At 38.3% G+C, this 18101-nt stretch overlaps 1 protein-coding gene across 1 annotated transcript in view; it reads right to left on the minus strand.

Annotated features, from left to right (window-relative positions):
• The window catches only part of TM9SF3 (transmembrane 9 superfamily member 3), a 66568-nt gene that overhangs the window by 35124 nt on the left and 13343 nt on the right, over window positions 1-18101 (minus strand). The window contains exons 3-6 of the mRNA XM_045878524.3: window positions 11636-11758; window positions 8240-8400; window positions 7138-7215; window positions 474-605 (exon numbers count right to left, since the gene is read on the minus strand). Coding sequence (XP_045734480.1) covers window positions 474-605; window positions 7138-7215; window positions 8240-8400; window positions 11636-11758 — 494 coding nt within the window. The remainder of the gene's footprint in view (window positions 1-473; window positions 606-7137; window positions 7216-8239; window positions 8401-11635; window positions 11759-18101) is intronic.

Consider the following 18101-nt stretch of genomic DNA (forward strand, 5'->3'; position numbering starts at 1 on the left):
CTCCCCTCTGAACCTACTAAACTAAATGTAAATTAATCCTTTCACCCACTCCCTGAATTTTATGCAGTATTTAACAGTATTAGAAAGATGTCAGTACAAGTCTACAACTTCTTTGCTACAATTCTGAAATCAAAAGCTCTGAAAACTGAAAGTTTGTTTCGGAAGTCTGACACATTCTTATTTGGTGGCAAGACTTGAGAGTTGAAGAGGTTATCTTCAACTTATCAACTTTATCTCACTTAAGGTGAACATTCATGTTTTGCTGAAAAAAAATAAATATATTTTATTATGGGACAGGTAATCAGAGCATGTAAAAATATTAATATATTTGATTAGAGACCCCTTTGGGAGTTTTACACCTTTCTTAAACCTGAAAATTCGGAATTCTAAAACTCATGTAACCTACATTCCAACATTCAAAATAACACTGAGTTAAATCACTTTTATAAATACAACGTAGAATGTTTGCTTACCATATCATCCATTTCTTCTTCTTTACTGTACCGGGCATAATCTTTTCTTAGAGTTCTCATTAAAATCATTGAAACTAAGCCCACCAAGAAGATAACCATCATGAAAGAGTTGAAAATTGAAAACCAATGAATCTAAAATAACAGAAAATAAAATATCACTGACATGAAGTATCAGTCACAAAATTCATAGGTTTCGTGATGACAGTAGCATGGTAGTGCAAAAAAAAAAAAAAGTTTTTTTTTTAAACTTTTACATAAAAATCCAAACTTAAGACACAATGGGGTGAGTATACACTATGCAAAGAGACTGGCTTTCTTTACAGTAAACCTCAGATGCATTAAAAACATGATCTCGTACACATAGCTTTTCACAATCAATTTTATTGTACAAATAAAGTACAATTGGACCACACGGCATACGGTATTTAGCATCACACAGAAAGAACACGGGATCTGGAGTCAAACAGGCCTGGGTTTTAACCCAGACTCTGCCAATTTCTAGCTATGTGACCCCAGCTTTCCTATATCAAAAAGGAAGACAATAATACTATCCCGGTTTATATGGCTTCCCTTTCCTCTAAGTGAGCAACAACCTGGAAACCTTGTTAAAATTCCAAAGACTGAACCCTCATAGTTGACTGCCACGGATCTGGGCCACCCTCCGGAAGGATGCTTCACTTGCTGCAGTTCATCTTCTCCACCCGGTCACCATCCTTATTCGCTCCCTTCTAACTGAGCTCTCCATGGTACAGAGAACAATGAGGTACCCCGTGGTGTCCCAATGTTCCCAAGGCTCTTGACTTTGATTTCACTCACACATATGTCAGAATTATGTCCAGACTGTGGTTCATAATCACAAGGTACACTGTATCTCTAAGTGCATCTCAGAACTCAGTGCCTCTGACTTCAAATTCCTTTATATTTTATTTTTTTAAAGATTTTATTTATTTATTTGACAGAGAGAGAGAGTGAGAGAGAGAAAGCATAAGCAGGGGGGAGCAGCAGAGGGAGAGGGAGAAGCAGGCTCCCCGCTGAGCAGGGAGCCCGATGTGGGGCTCGATCCCAGGACCCTGGGATCATGACCTGAGGCGAAGGCAGACGCTTAACCGGCTGAGCCACCCAGGCACCTCTCAAATTCCTTTATATTTTAATTCCCAAAAGTTCCTAAAGGATAGTTCCAAACTTTCTCTTCTCCCACCAAGGCCCCAATTTCATTTATTTTTCTGCATTTTCCTCCTAGCCTTTCATTCCTTCTGTCAATCTCCTAGAAGTTGTTCCCTTCTTAAATCAATCTTTCTACTAGGCTCTACATCTCTTTCTTTCCTTGAGGTGCTTTCCCCCCTCTCACTTTGCACCCCTAAATTTGCACCTTTCTCCAGCATCAGTAATCGCCAAAGGTCCCCATCTACAGTGGTATCTGCTCCCTGGGGTGGTTATATGGCTCAAACAAGATAATAAATGTAAAGCGTATGACTTAGAGCCTAGGCTCATAGTAAAACAGTCAAAAAATTTACAAGTTGTTATTTCCATTAATATCTTTCAAAGTGTTTACATGATCTTTTGTCCCCTCATTCTTCCTCTTCTTATCTCCCTCTCCTTTCAATGCCAATACTTTTCAAATGAGGAAACAACACATTCTGCGTCCTCCCCCACTTACTCCTAAAAACGATACAGTCTCACTTTGCCCCACAAAACTTCTCTGAGAGGCCTGCAATGAACTTTTAAACCGAATCAGCAATTATCTGTCCACTGTGCTTGCTCTCCCGCCACATCTCGCCTCCGCCGCCACTACACCACCCTCCCCACCGGCCTGCTGCTTCAACTCCTTCCTCTTCGGTGCCTGCTCCTCCCACCCCGCGCGGACTCTTCCAAAAGCGCCAGGCTTGGTGCTCTACTGTGACTTCTTGAGGCTCTCAGGATTTCTATCCTAGTGTTCCAGTGATGATGGTAACACCCTCACCTCCAACCCCTACCCTGCCCCAAAGCTCTAGCTCTCTTGCTCATTCACGTTTTGCACTTGTGCTAAAGATGATCGTTTCCACTTGAATGTCGTTCTGGAATTTCAGACTTAGAGTGCCCTAAAGTCAAGTCATAATCTTTTGCCTCACATATAACTCGCTTCTGATTTCTAACTGCTGCTAATGGTACTAACATATGGCTTTGAAAATTTAGAATTATCTCTGGCTTTTCCTTCTCCTTAATCCTTCCTATATAATAATTATTAAATTTGTTTTCCTTTAATGTATCTCTTGAATCTATCCCTTCCTCTCCACTCCCATGCCATCCTCCACACCTTGAGGAATCCCTAACGGCCTCCTACTTAGCCTTCTTTATTTCTGTTCCCTGCCCTTCCTTCCAATCTAGCCTATAAAAAGTTACCCAGCAAATCTTTCTGAAACCTCATGTTCATGTATCACTTCTCTACTCTAAAACTTATAGTGACATTCCCTACTTTTTCACATATCAAATCTAAACTATTTTCCCTAATATTCTGTACCCCTGGTAATATGGCCACCTACCTTATCTAGCCAACCTTTCTTTCCATTATGTCCATATTCCAGTCGGGCCTATCCTTCTTCAGTGACTCACAAATACAGCACACTCATTTCCACCTGTATCCTTCTCATAATTTCTACTCACATGGGATCTACTTCTATCCACCTCTGTAAATTCTATCTACTGTTTAAAGCCCAACTCGAAAACCCTCTCCTCCATAAAACCTCTCTTCTACATATTCCATTATTCATAGATGTGCTCTAAACTTCCACAGATACATACATAGAATATTTAACATGAGCTGTCTTGTACAATCAGGCCAGATTTTAACTTGGGCTGCTAAGTATGTGCACTAGGATGAAGGCAGCCCTAGCTCTGTTACCCACCCTGAGGCTTCAGGAAAGGGACAAACTCTGTGGCTCTCCCTGAAAAACAGGAGATAGCCAATTGCCTCTGCCTCTCTATAAAAATCATTTTTTCCTTCATTTAATAACTTATTTATTGAATATCTAGTGAAATTATAAAGGAAATGATAAATGCATTATATTTGGAAATATTTGCAAAAAAGGGTTACACAGATTTAAGTTTATCATTAAAGTAGCATTCAAGATTTATAAAAGCAGTCTGTAATTATAGACTTTTCCAAAGATTTGATTTTTTTTCTTACCCTGAGAAATTAATGACCCAAAAAAGGATGAGAGAAAAAATTATATATACGCTTCTTATCTTCTCTCGGTCAATTTATCAAATTTTTGAAGAGAAAAGAAGTTTTATATAGTTACTATTTAGTAATAAGAAAGATACACGTCAAATGCAAAACTTTCTAACAAAGCTCCCTGCCGTTTTCTAATCTAAGATATAAACTTTAAACCAATACCCGTTATAATGTACCACCATTAACCCATTTTGTAATATCCTTTTATTCTAAAAATTACAAAATGCTGTTACGATTTTGAAATTATTATAGCAATGGAAATACTTCTTAAAAACAATAAAGAAACCAGATGTCACAAAGGGGTTACTAATCCTATGAACTGCTGACTCCAGCACCCCCTAGTGTTGCTGACCCCAAAGCAGCACCCCAGCTTCGTCATAAATTTTAGAACATTGGAGAGAAATAGATACCCAAGTGTGCCACTTACTAAGCACCTGTTATGTGTCAAACACTGAACTAAGTACTTTATATACACCATCAAATGGAATATCACAACACTGCCCAGTATTACAATCCTTGCTTCACTATGAAGGAGACAGAAGCTGGAGAAGCTGAGGAACTGAGCGATGTGACCACGGTTATGGTGGGTGGCAGAGACAGAGTGTGTGTCCAGCCCGAGCTCCTAAGCCTGTGTTTGTAGTATTAGAAACAATCCCTACTGCTAGCCAGGAGACCCTGCCCCTCCCGCCTATTTAAGGAACAGGCTGCAGTAATTCTCCCCCCTCTTGTCTGCATTGTCAGTTTTGCACTCGCTGCTGAACCCTTCCATGTATAAACATGTTTCTTGTATCTCAAAATAAAATCTCCTGACTCCATCCTTCCTACTGACTACCACTTCATTTCTTTGCTCCCTTTAGCTGTTAAACTTGCGGTCTCCAATTCCTCTCCTCTGTGCTCTTATACCAGCTCTACTCGGATTCTGCCCCACCACTAGCCCCAAACCACTCTTTGTCAAGTTTACTGATGACTCCAAATGAATCCGACAGTCACGTTCACCTTACCTGACCCAGCAGCAACAATCCAGAACTAACCTCTCTCTCCTCCATGATACTTTCTTCATTTGGCTTCCAGAACACCACACAAGCTTTTCCCCTCTACCTTACTAGGATCTCCTCAGGGCCTGAGCTGGTTTCTCCTACACTCCCTGATCTTTTCTTACTGCCCCCAGGGCTCAGTCCTTGGTCCTCCTCTAGTTCTACATACTCTTCCTTGGTAATTGCATCCAGTTCCATGGCTTTAAACACCTTCTATATGCCAATGGCTGCAAAATCTGTATCTCTAGCCCAGACCTCTCTCGTGAACTCCAGACTCATATTTTGAACTAGGTGCTATGTATCTCCATTTGGATGTCTTAAGACACTTCAAAACCAGCATGTCCCACACTGTACTCTGAGCTTCCCCTCCATGCCTCCTCCAAATACAGACTCTCTGCCTCAGTGATGGCAGCTCCTTCTAACAGTTGCTCGGGCCAGAAACTCTGTAGAGTTCTTGTCCACCTTGCTTTATCTTGCTATCCATCAGGAAATCCTGCCGGCTCTCCCCTACACAATATGCCCACAAGGTGACACCTTCTCAGCCCTCCCCCGGCCCCCCACTGCACCTTGGCCTGAGCCACTAACAGCCTCTCATCTCCCTGCTTCTCCCCTCCCCCCCCACATGGCCTCTTTTCAACACAATAACCTGAAAGATCCTTTGAAAACAGAAGTCAGATTTCTCATGACCCTGTGGAAAACACTACCGCCCCCTCTTTGCATTCACAGTCTCAATAGCCAGGGATGATCTGGCTCCTGCTACTCTCTGACTTCATCCACTACTCCTCCCCTCACCCTGCTCCAGCCCCACCGGCCTCCTTGCCAGTCCTCAAGCACAGCGAACACATTCCCACCGGAACAGGCTTTTCCAAGGGGTTGTCCCTGCCCGGAATACTCTTCCCCTGCCCCCATACCCATATTCCTTATTTCCTTCAACTCCTTCAAGTTTTTACTCAGAAGTCCACCTCAGAGGCTTACCCTGAGCACCATATTTAAACTACAACTAGCCTCGTCTGTGGCCCTCCTGCTCTGCTGCTCTTTCTTGAAGGACGTATCTTCATATCTTCGAACACACTACACCCTCAACTTCTATGTCTATTACATGTGTCCCCCTACTAGAAGGGTAAGCTCCAAGAGCACGCAGATCTTTGACTTTCATTCTCTAATGTATTCCACTTACTCAGTACTGTGCTTGACACACAGCAGGTGCTCATTTAATAAAGGAGAAATATGGTACACTGCTCTACTAGCGAAAGTGCCAAATGGCAGTCCTTCCCCCTAGTTATCAATACCCAACGGCACGAGAAGCAAGGCAGGCTCAGGTGTTCCAGTAGGAAATGTCAGTTGAGAGCCCTCATATATTCGAGTATTATCTAAATATTATCTATTATTATCTAAATAGTATCTATTATCTATTTAAGTTATCTGTGCCTATACCTCCACCATGTTCAAGACTGCGTGAACACTACATCTGAAGAGAACACACTGGGGGTAGGGGAAGTGGAGGTACTGGAGGAAATTTTAGCTCCAGGAGTAACACGCTAGGACCCAGAGGAAGATCAGAAGTAGTGACAGGTTCTGGTGAAGTCTGGCAGCAATGATACAAACATGAGACCACAAAAACTTAGATTACCAATAAACTTCAGAATTCCAGTCTAAAAGATCAAAAGATAGAAGAGGCAAGTCAGGAAGAAAGTCAGAAGAATGGATATATCCCCTAATACCCCGCTGTCCCTTCATCTCCATCCTTGAAGGAGGGAACCATTAAAATAAAATCTATTTTTTCCCATAAAGAACCAAAACTACCACCTGGACAAAACCAGCAACAATGCCAGTGGACTTATGATCTGAGCTCCATCTTGTATCTGCTGGTGGGAAGTGGGGGCATCTCTTCCTAGTCCTGATGTTCCTTTTTATGTGGAAAGATTTCCACCAGCAAAAGTTTCTGGTCTCACTCCACTCTCATCCTTTCCTTCCTAGAGGATGCACACATCTGCTCGGTTTCTCCACACTTTAAGTTTCTCAAGGGCAGGTGCTCATATATAGAAGCTTGAAACAGTCCAGCACTGAATGTGAGAAGTTGGTCTAATTCTGAGTTTCAATATTAAGGCCACCTGTCCACAGACATAAGTCACATTTTTCAATAGTAGCATCATTAATAATAAAAGTAACATTCTGGCTTTTGGTTTGTTGTATCTTTACTCAAAGATTGGTTTAAAGCACAGGCATGATGAAGGTGGCTTTTGATTGCTCGCCTAAAACCCTCTATCACCCTAGGACTCTAAGCTCACAGGTGAAATCACCACAAGCTCAATGTTTGAACTCCACGGCCTTAGCACAGTGCCCTGCATATGGCAGATGCTCATTAATGTTTGTGAAATTGAGCACATAATGAGTGTCTTAAAATACACAATTTACCTACCCTGTGTTGAAAAAAGGATGGATCGAGATATTTGTCAAATCGATCTTCAAATTTTACATCTGACTTTTTCCATTTCACCTGAAAAAAATTTTTTCACTTAAAAATAAAGGCCAGTAAACAAATTAATAAGCTGATAACAAAGCCCTGAGCAAAATTAGGAAAGATTTACACACTTAGAACAAGAAGCTAGAGAAATGGTGGAAAGTTACTGCCAATTTGAGAAGCTGAAACATGTAAGATAAAAAACTAACCAACTGTCCTCTCTCTGTATTAACAAAACTTCCAACTTTACGTAGAGGGATCATTTCAGTTTTCAAGGACTATTAACTATTGCTGACTTATATACTCTGACCTGATAAATGTGGTTAGGAACTGAATTAGCTAGGCCAGTTAAAATAAGAATCCGTCCATCTTTGACTTTAGATTGCATTAGTTTTATTACAATTATCAAACTTCTTTGTAAGTTCAGTTACATAAATATCATTTGCACTAGTTACATATGCCTAAGCTTTAAAAAAATCTTTCAAAAACTGGCTCCTAGCAATGGATTCATTCCAGTTATCAGGAAAAAAACTGGCAAAGAGAGAGGCTACCTATATCAGATTTTTCTTCTTTCCACTATTTTTAATCCTAATGGAATAGAATTAACTTGACAGTTGCAAAGAGCTCTGACAAGCTCTTACTCTGCAGGAGTATGTTATTCCAACTGATAAAGCAAAACATGGTAAACTATACCCAACCAGCAATTTTCAAAACAGCTTCATCTCTATATGCAACAGTGAAAAGGGAAGAGAAACAACAAGGTATACTGCAATCTAAAAATGTAACCATGAAAAGACATGGCTGGTTCTAACTGCTCAGTTATAATGGTAAACTTTGCTGTAGCCAATGGTAAGTCCTGCAAATGCGTAAACTGTATTTAATACAGACCTGAAGCAAATCTCCCTGCTTTTAGGAGGCTTACTTATATACATTAAGGGAATACAGTTTTAATAATATTCTGTTGCACCCTATTTTCCTTTACTAAAGTAGTAAAACACACTTAACTGTTGCTATTAGGTCACAAACACTTCTTCCTATATACAATTATTTTAATACTTACTGAATATGACATCTGGATTTTAGTATTGGGAACCAGTTTCACCTTTCCTTCACTAGTCAAATTAACATCAACAATTCGATTTCCATTAAAACCTATTTCGAGTTTTTTGTACGTCCAAAGATAGTAATCTTCTCCATTTTCATCTGCTTCACCAACAATACCTGCAAAGAAAATAGCACTTTATACAAGGTAATATCACTTAATGTTTAAAATATGTTAGAAGGTAAAAGCCCATTTAAAAAGTTTTTATAAACAAGCAATGTTACAGTTATTCTTCATGGTTAGAAAAGGATAAAAGTACAGGCTGGACTTCTACTCTTTGTTAACTACTTGGCAAACATAAACCATGGTTATAACCATGAATAGCTCAGCATAATCTATCACTAATTTGATCATCAAAGTTCATGCTTTGTCATGAGTAGTATCACCTTCATTGTAATAATTATCACCTTATACGTGTATACTTCCTAATACTTGAAAATTTCAGGGAAATATGGTCACCATCTGGTACGGTCACCCAGTTAGTAGTAGTCAAGCTAAAATTAAAACCAAGTTCTCCAGAGTCCCAATCCAGTACTTTCTCTAATAACCTAAGATCTACACATTCCTAAGTAAGCTGCACATATGTGTGTTATCAGTACCAAAACTTAAAATGCCTCCTCTCTATGCTTCAAGTAGTGGACCTATCCTTGGTAAATCATCAAAATGAAAGAAGATAAATGTTAATGGGGCACTAGTTTAAAATGATCATTTTGGGTTTTTTTTTTTTTAAGATTTTTTATTTATTCGTATGAGAGAGAGAGAGACAGTGCGTGTGCACAAGCAGGGAGGAGGAGCAGAGGGAGAGGAAGGAGCAGACTTACGGCTGAGCAGGGAGCACAACGCAGGGCTTGATCCCAGGACCCTGGAATCATGACCTGAGCTGAAGAAGACATTTTAACTGACTGAGCGATCTAGGCGCCCCTAAAATGATCATTTGGACCATAGTTTGGGATACTGAAAGAAGATCCAAACAGTGTCAGGACAACAGGTGGTAGCTGAGAATCTACCTCTTGTGCCCTCATAATGTCAGCTATTTATCTATGTTCCCTACTCAAACCTACAGACTTCCTAAGAGCCTTATCCACTAAAACTGACTCCTTAGGGCCTTCCCTCTTTGGTCAATGCATCTCATTACAGTATTAGGGGAAAATAAGATCATTTCTTATTAAGGATTATTTGCTTATTAACCAAAGTTGTTCTCTCAAACTGATACCAATTCAAGGAATATGTTTCATTGTGTTTGGGGTCGCAGAGGGATAATGAAATCCTTCTAATAATTTCATCAAGGTTTATTGACCTATCTACACTGAAAACTCTGGGGGTGGAGACACAATTATACCAAATAAGAAGCTATTCTCTACAGGGCTTTTAAAAGATGCTGAAACACTTACCCCAAAAAAAGTCAAATAAGAATTTTTTTTCTGACAAGAATTCCCATAGTTCAGACATTCTTGAACACCCAAATGTACTCTCCTAAACATGGCAGACCCTAGAATCCCAGGGCTAAAAAAGATTTATTTTAGGACAGGAAAGCACAGTTGCCATGTTGTTAAGGAGACCCACAGAAATGACCGAAAAAACCCTAAGGTTCCAGACAATAAACCCAAAAGCAAAGGAAAAGAACAAGGGAGGAACCTGCTCTTTCACCAAAAAAAGAGGAAACCCTAACTAATGGGTTCTCCTGAACCACAGGCTCAGAAATCTTGAGTGAATATTCAGCACATCTTCTTGCTACCCTCGGAGCTGATCACAGAAATGTCTGAGTTAATGTAATACTAATTATAGTCATTATATGAAATGCTTACTATTTATACCTAATTAACATGCAACAGAGCAGCAATGATGCATACAATTATATCTTGAGATTGACTTTCTTACAAATTTCATCTCAGCACTACATTAAACTCTGGTCTGATATTTTCAGTATTTCAGTTTGCTGCTCATGAATATAGTAGTCTGCTAACAATTTTCACAATTAGAATATTCATTATATATAAGAACAGGTGTCCAAAGGGGAAAAAAAAAAAAAAAAACTAAGAGACTAATACGATCAAACATGCTGGCTGATAGCTGGCTGTGCTTTGCATTTAAAGTAATTTAATCAGATTCTTAACAAGTTCGCCATCTTCAAGCAGCCAATCCAGCTATACGACTCTCCCTACCCAGTCACTCGTATACATCTGGCAGAGCTCTGTGCCTTGCAAGCTGTCACCCATATGAGAAACAAAGGGACAAAGAGCAGCTGTGGTCCCCAAATGCCCTGCCAATTGCAATAAGTAGGCAACTACCCAGGTTTTTTTTCACCCCTTTTAGAATATTCACTTACTTTATACTGACTTGATATAAACTAACTCATTTCAACAGTACATAGATATAATTCCTTTACCTAATAGTGTTCTCCTGAAGCTACATATAAATATATCCCTTAAAAAAAACAAGCAACTAAAATCAAGTCCAACACAAATAAAGTTTGGATTTTGCATGGGTTTGTATTAACTATGCCATAGCTCCTCTCCACTAATACAGATAAATAAGAGCTAAAACATTAAAAAAATTTTTTTAAAGATTTTATTTATTTATTTGACAGAGAGGGACACAGCGAGAAAGGGAACACAAGCAGGGGGAGTGGGAGAGGGAGAAGCAGGCTTCCCGCCGAGCAGGGAGCCCGATGCAGGACTCGATCCCAGGATCCTGGGATCATGACCTGAGCTGAAGGCAGACGCTTAACGACTGAGCCACCCAGGCGCCCAACATTAACAATTTTTAAGGGTGCCTTTCAGTAGGGCATGCGACTCTTGATTTTGGCGTTGTAAGTCTGACCCCATGTTGAGTGTAGAAATTACTTAAAGATAAAAATCTTAAAGAAAAAAAAACATGAAAAAAAATTTAAACATACAGTGTTTTGGAAAATAACATAGGAACTAGTGAAACAAGTAATTCAGGAGACTGTCTTATCTAAAAACCATACTACCAGTTCCACGTGAGAGAAAGCCAAAATAAAACTTCAAAATCCTATTTAGTTCCTTTGATTGTATTTGATAGAATAAGTCAAAATAAGATATGAAAAAAATGGGGGAAGGGAGGAATTTCAGATTGTTCAAAATACCTTTTAATTCCTTGAACCTGAAAAGTTATACTATGTAAAAGTTTTATTTTGAGGGAGTTTCATATAAGGCTTGACAACAAAAACCGCTTCAAGTAACAGAAAACCATAAAATTGGTGTTAAAATCATTCTGTGGAAAATACTGAAAACATATTTCCTGATTCACAATCAATCCCCTTAAAACTCATTATATAAGTCATGCTTATTATGCAAATATTCCCAAATTTTAAATATAACATACAATACCTACCCCATATTGGTAAGTCATCTATGTACATCTGATACCAGTAGTGATTTTTGATAGCATACACAAAGGCATCTCTCTTTTCTTTATCTAAGTCAATTTCACAGTAAGTGGCTGGCATCACATCATCTGCATAAGGTAAAAATTGCAAATTAGCACATTGGTTTATAAATTAGTTATAGGAAAAATAACACAAGAAAAAGCCAACATTTCCTGAAATTAAAATTTGTATTCATAATCACTGGATCTAGGTGATAAGTATATGAGGGTTCAGTATATAATTCTTTCCCTTTTTATTTATGTTTTAAGATTTTTTTCAAAATAAAAGAATCTAACCATCTTCACTTTCAAAGATTATCTTATTACATGAAAAAAATTGTCCTTTATATAAAGAAAATTATATAAGAACACTTATAAAATAATTTTAAATGAATAATTTGCTTTAAAAAACAAAACAAAAAAAAGCTTAAAACACGTAAGTTTTCATTTAACATACACAAAAACTCCAAAATATGATCCTAAATAGAACAACTTCTAGCTGTAAGATCTCTGAAATAAATATTCATTTTAACATTCTTGGAAATGCAAGTGACTAGAGGCCATAGATTCTATGAGGAATCCCAGTGACTCTTCATAATTAGAAAGATTAAAATAACAAACCTCTATCTAGCAGGTGTCACTGTTTATAAATTACCCAAAGGTCTCCTAGAGATGAGTCATTCCCACTCTTGACTGCTTTCAAAAATACTGCTACCACAATATTGTTCAGATGGTCTCTAACCTATAAACCTTTCAAATATGTGCTTTCAAGATGTGCTTATAAATAAGTACTAGGGATGCAATGTACAACATGATGACTATAGCTAATACTGCTGCATGACATATAGGAAGGTCTTTAAGAGTAAATCCTAAGAGTTCTCATCACAAGGAGAAAATTTTTTTCTTCATTCTTCTTTTCTTTCTGTTTGTGGTAATCATTTCACAATATGTAAATCAAACCGTCATACTATATGCCTTAAGCTCATACAGTCATATATGTCATTATTTCTCAATAAAACTGGAGAAAAATGTGCTTATGGTCATTAGTTTCTAAACACAACAAAACCTGCAAACACGCTAGATGTCCACTGAAATTATTAAATTGTTTTTGTATATTACTTACACAATTAGAATAAAAGATAAATCTTAACAACAAAAAAAGAAAGCACAGTTGTTTAAGTTCTCCTGTACTGTATTATTGGTTATTTAGAACCTGAAATACAATTCCCCACCAGAAACAATGTTAAATTTCTTAAATGTTGATTAAAACTTCTTAAACATAAACTGCAGCTGAAACATGATTAGTGGCCAGCTACAATATTATTTCCATGAGAAATGGCAATCTGAGTTATAACTCCAGACACTAGCAACTTGTCTCCTCAACCCTCAACAAGAGAGAATAGCTTCCCCTTATTATAGCTCAGCCCAGAGTGGGTACCCCAAAACCACATCACCAAAGATGGCAGGAAACACTGAAGTCCCATAAAGGAGGGATAGGGAAATACTCCTACTCCCAAAGTAGGAGAAGGTAACTGCTTTGTTGTCTCCAACAACAATGGTCCCATACAAATTTCCTTTCTATCAAGGCCCTTATAGGCAGCGAGGAATTTAGGATTTTCATAATGACAAACACTGAGGCTGAGCAGAGAAGGGAGGGAAGGTTAGGCCATGAGGTGGCTACAAAGGGTTCCTCCAGCAGGAGCTAGAGAACTAGTAGCAAGAGGTCCCCAAACAGGATTTCCGTGGAGTGCAATAATGCACAAAGGGCAGCAGGCAACTACAGCAACAAGGGGAGAAAGAGAACCACAGGAAGGTCCAGGCCTGGGTAGCAACAAACGGCTGTGGGAGACCTCAGAGCAAAACACTGCAAAGCCACCAAATCCCTTGCTGTTAAAATCAGACAGTCACTGACAATCGCCATTAACAATGTGGCGGTTTTATGTATGAAGTTCTGAGATCTACAATACAGCATTGACCTGCATGAAGCTTTTCAGATTCCTCACTGTGTGAACTGTGTTCAGCTCTCTCTTGCCCAACTATCTATCGTCCTCTCTCCCTAACTCCAGCCAAACTCAACTACCTGCAGTTCCCACACATCTTGTGCTCTCTTGGCCTCTGGACTTTTTGGCCTATGCTGGAAAGTCCACCACAAATGTCCATCCTAAAATACTTCCCATCCCCTTACCCTCTCCTCCACAGAGTAATCCTTGATTCCCCACCTCTCACACTTCTCAAACCCCACAGCCTGTCCCTTCCTCTGAAGCCCCATGGCTTTCTTTCCACACTTCCCTACGGTACCTAGGTCTATACCACTTACAACCTCATACCAGTATCTTAGTTCCTCAAAAGACCATCATGTATTGAGAGCTATGTCTATACTGATTACATCCTTTTTACCCCCGGCTATGCCTGTTTCAGTACCCTGAACAGAACAGGCACTAAACAAATAAAAAATTTTAGCAAATTTTAAGAGCATGATTTTCCATTTATTCGGCAAAGAAAAACACAAAGTATATTACAGTATGTACATATACATGCATCTGTGTATGATTAGGGTGTCTGTGTGTGTTTGTGTATAGGAGAAAATGCCAATATAAACAAATGAAATTTTTTAGCAGAGTTATCTCAGAATGATTCACAAAGAGGTCTTGAAGAGTATCTTTCACTGATGTAAAATCTAGTAAAGAAATGTGGTCAAAGGGAATAACCTATCTTTATGGCAGGCTATAAAAAGGACCTTGGTTGATCATATTTTAATGAAATTCCTCTTGCAGGCATGTGGGCAAATACAAACATCACAAATAATTGAAGAGTCTGGTTGCTCAACTAAAACAGCACTTTTCTCAGGAGGGAGCCGCTTTGAAGATAACTAATGTAATGTGCCTGAATATGCCAAATCATTATTCAGCATTCTATAGAACTGGAAAACAATCTGAAAAATCTATCACCATAAATCACTGCTTTAACATTATAAAAGGGCATACATTTCTCATATGAAATACACACCTATGAATTCTGAAGAGGATACAATTAAGATTTCACCAATGTAAATATATTACACGGGGGGGGAAAACAAACAAAACCAAAGGTACAAAGTGGCAACTGTTAATACTGATTTTTCAAGCAGAAAGCAAGAGTTGTTCCTGCAAACTACCTACCAAGTCTGTCATCATTTCACAATAACACTCCAGACTAATAACTGAACAGTGAAAATATTGAAAGAAGAATGTGGTAATTATTTGAGTTCTCTAAGAACATATTATGCCTAGCTTTATTAGCTTTCTCTTGATAGCATTACCAAATTGGAAATCACAAATGCTCTACCTCAAGTTCAACAGCACTCAGCAATTTTTCATGAAGTCACTATAGACAAATTTATTAAAAAAATAGTCAGAAACTTGAGTTTTAGTCTGGGTTCTACTATTTATTAGCTATGTGAATAAAAAAAAAATCATTTAGCTTCTGTGAAGCTCAGATCCCTCGGCCATAAAACAGAGATAACATCTATGCTATCTCCTTCCCAGAGTTGTTTTAAGGATTAAAAGTGTCAGTACATTCACAGACCATGTTAAGTTTCCTTGCGCCACACAAGTCTGAGAATCTAATGAAAGTAGTATCTCCCTTGCCCCCCCAAAATGCACATTCACACAAAACTAAGTGTACAATTTCAGAGAACGCATGGATCCCTGAAGCCAGAGCTTCTGGTTCAACTTTGTATATCCAAGCCTACCACACTGCTGATATAGTCATGTTAAGCATATATATGAGTATTGATTAACTGGCCAACCTATCTGCAATATTAACTGTACAATTTTTTCTAGATGACTAATTGGCAATATGCATCAAAAACTGCCTTAAAAATGTTGATATCCTTTGATTCAGTAATTCCACTTCCAAGAATTTATCCTAATAAAAGACTCAGAGACACATTAAAATACTTATGTGCTAGGGTAGCCAAATGCATTATTTCCAATAGGAAAAAAAGGCAAAAAAAAGCAAGGAATGAAGGGAGGAAAGGAAAAGGAAAAGGAAAAGGAAAGGGGAAGGGGAAGGGAAGGGTAGAGAGAAAAATAATCAGAATATCTTATAACTGGGAAATAGGGAAAATTACAATATCCAAGTTACAGAATACTACATAAACACATTTTTTTAAAAATTAACAATATGAAGACAACCTCATAGATGTTAAGAGTAAAAACTAATTTATATGTAACTTATTAAGTTACTAAGTAGTATCTGACAAATACTAAGCTCTGTATGTTACACAAATTTTTTGAAATCATATATATATAACATGAACCCAATTTTTAAAAACTCTAAATAATGTGGATGAATGTAAAGAAAGAAGTAAAAATGGAAGAAAATGTTAATGGTAATTACATCCAGATGATTTTTATTTTCTTCTTTATATTTCTCTGTAGTTTCTAAATTTTGTACAGTGATCTTATATCATTACATCAAAATCAGAAAAAAATATATACATATATATCCTTTTGGGAAAAAAAAAAGATATCAATCTGGAGTAGAACAATGTTATCAACGCTTGAATAAGAATTTATAAAAAGCCCATGCTATTCAAATTTGCAGTTAGCACAAGGCTTAAGGAACTGCTAACACCAAGAATTCAAAATACCTAGATTCAAGATTCAATACAAGATTCAAATTATTTGGTCTGGCTAAAACACTTTGGGTGAAACCAGGAGCACAAAATATGGCACTGAGTGCCCAGACTTCCAATTAAACAAGGCAGGCTAACCACAAGTATGTCTTTTCCCTCCTGAAACTCCATTAAAATGTCAATAAAGGAATAAAAAGGATGTAGTACACAAGGACAAAAAGAAGACAATAAGAAAAAATCTCAACATATTTTTGGAAAATTGAAAATGAATAGAAGATGGCAAAGCAGAGGAAACCATAACAGAACAAAAGGGGGTTGGTGTCACCAAACACAAGAGACACTTGAGACACTCACACATCGAAAAGTAGGGAACAGATATAGGGCTGAACACATAGGGGAATTCCATAAAAATATGTTTATGGAAGGCTTGGATGCCCAAGGCCCCTTCTCCACCCATTACAAAGCTAGATGAACAACCTCAACTCCTCCCTACAGTAGACCAGAGGCATCTTCCCCTAGAGAACTCCACCATAAAAGCTGCAGAATTAGGGACTGCAAGGAGAGTAGAATCCAGGGACTGAAAACAGGGTGGGGGGATTAAGTTAAGTAAAAATCTTTAGGTTGAATGAAAGGACCTGCCACTTTCCCAGCCCTTTCCCCACTCTTTGGCAATCAGGCCTTTACCACCAGACAGGTATCTGGAGGGACACACTGCATAGTGGTTAAAAGCTCAAACTCTAGCACTGGTGTTCTCTAGGCTCAAATCCTTACTCTGCCACTTTCCATCTGTGAATCCTTGGACAAGTTACTTAACCTCAGGGCCCCTACTCCTCACCTGAAAAATAAGGATAATACACCTCATAACATGGAGGAAGAAAATCGTGAAGAATGAGAATCACTGAATTTGAAATATATAGGATTCCAACCAGCCCTTGGCATTTCTCTCTACCTGTAGTACTCTCAACTTATCATTTCACTCCAGAGAAGCAGAAGAAATACTTATGAAACAATTTCATCCCTCTATTAAGTTGGGATATTCAAGGAAAAGAAAATTCCAAAGAAGATCAATAAAACAAATGGGAGGAAAGAATCCTTTAGAAGCCATCAATTTTTCAATAATATCCTTCATTATACTGCAAGCGTTTGCAAATGAAGGGGAAGGGAAGTGGACAGTGACCTCCCCTGGTTAGGAACTACTATTCCAGATCATCCAAAGATCATAGTGGACCAATTATCTAAAGAACAGAGAGGCACAGACTGCTCAGGTGCTACACAATTAATTGAGAGCTTACAATGTCTTAATAGCTAAGGATGCAAGAGTGAGCAAGAATGCCACTGTCTCTGCCCTAGCAGAACTAACTAAAGTACCCAGCAGGCTAGTGCAACAGCCTGAGATAAATCAAATCCTATAATCAGTAAACTAATTTAACATTTCAGAATTGCTAGTACCAAATTAAGTTGGAACTAGAGACCTACATTATGTGCTATTAGTATACCTATCAATGACCATTTTTAAAATGGAACTATGTATCAGGAACTTTGATAAATGCTCTACATAAATTACCTCACTTAAACAACAATTCTATTAAATAGATATTATTTCCCTCATTTCACAGGTGAGGACAATGAGATCAAAGAGGTGGGATAATTTGTCCATGACTACACAAGTAGGCAGAGGCGGTGCTGGGATGCATCAAGTCTGACTTGTTTTTTCCAATCCACAACGGTCAGGTTCCAAGAGGTATCCTCTAAAATCAGAGGATAATGAATTCAGGCCTGGTTCAAAGATACCCCATTTAATTCTGCCCTTTTCTT

This window comes from Mirounga angustirostris, unplaced genomic scaffold (assembly GCF_029215605.1).
Source record: "Mirounga angustirostris isolate CCGP_5_RB_7025 unplaced genomic scaffold, mMirAng1.0.hap1 SCAF_6, whole genome shotgun sequence".
NCBI lineage: Eukaryota > Metazoa > Chordata > Mammalia > Carnivora > Phocidae > Mirounga > Mirounga angustirostris.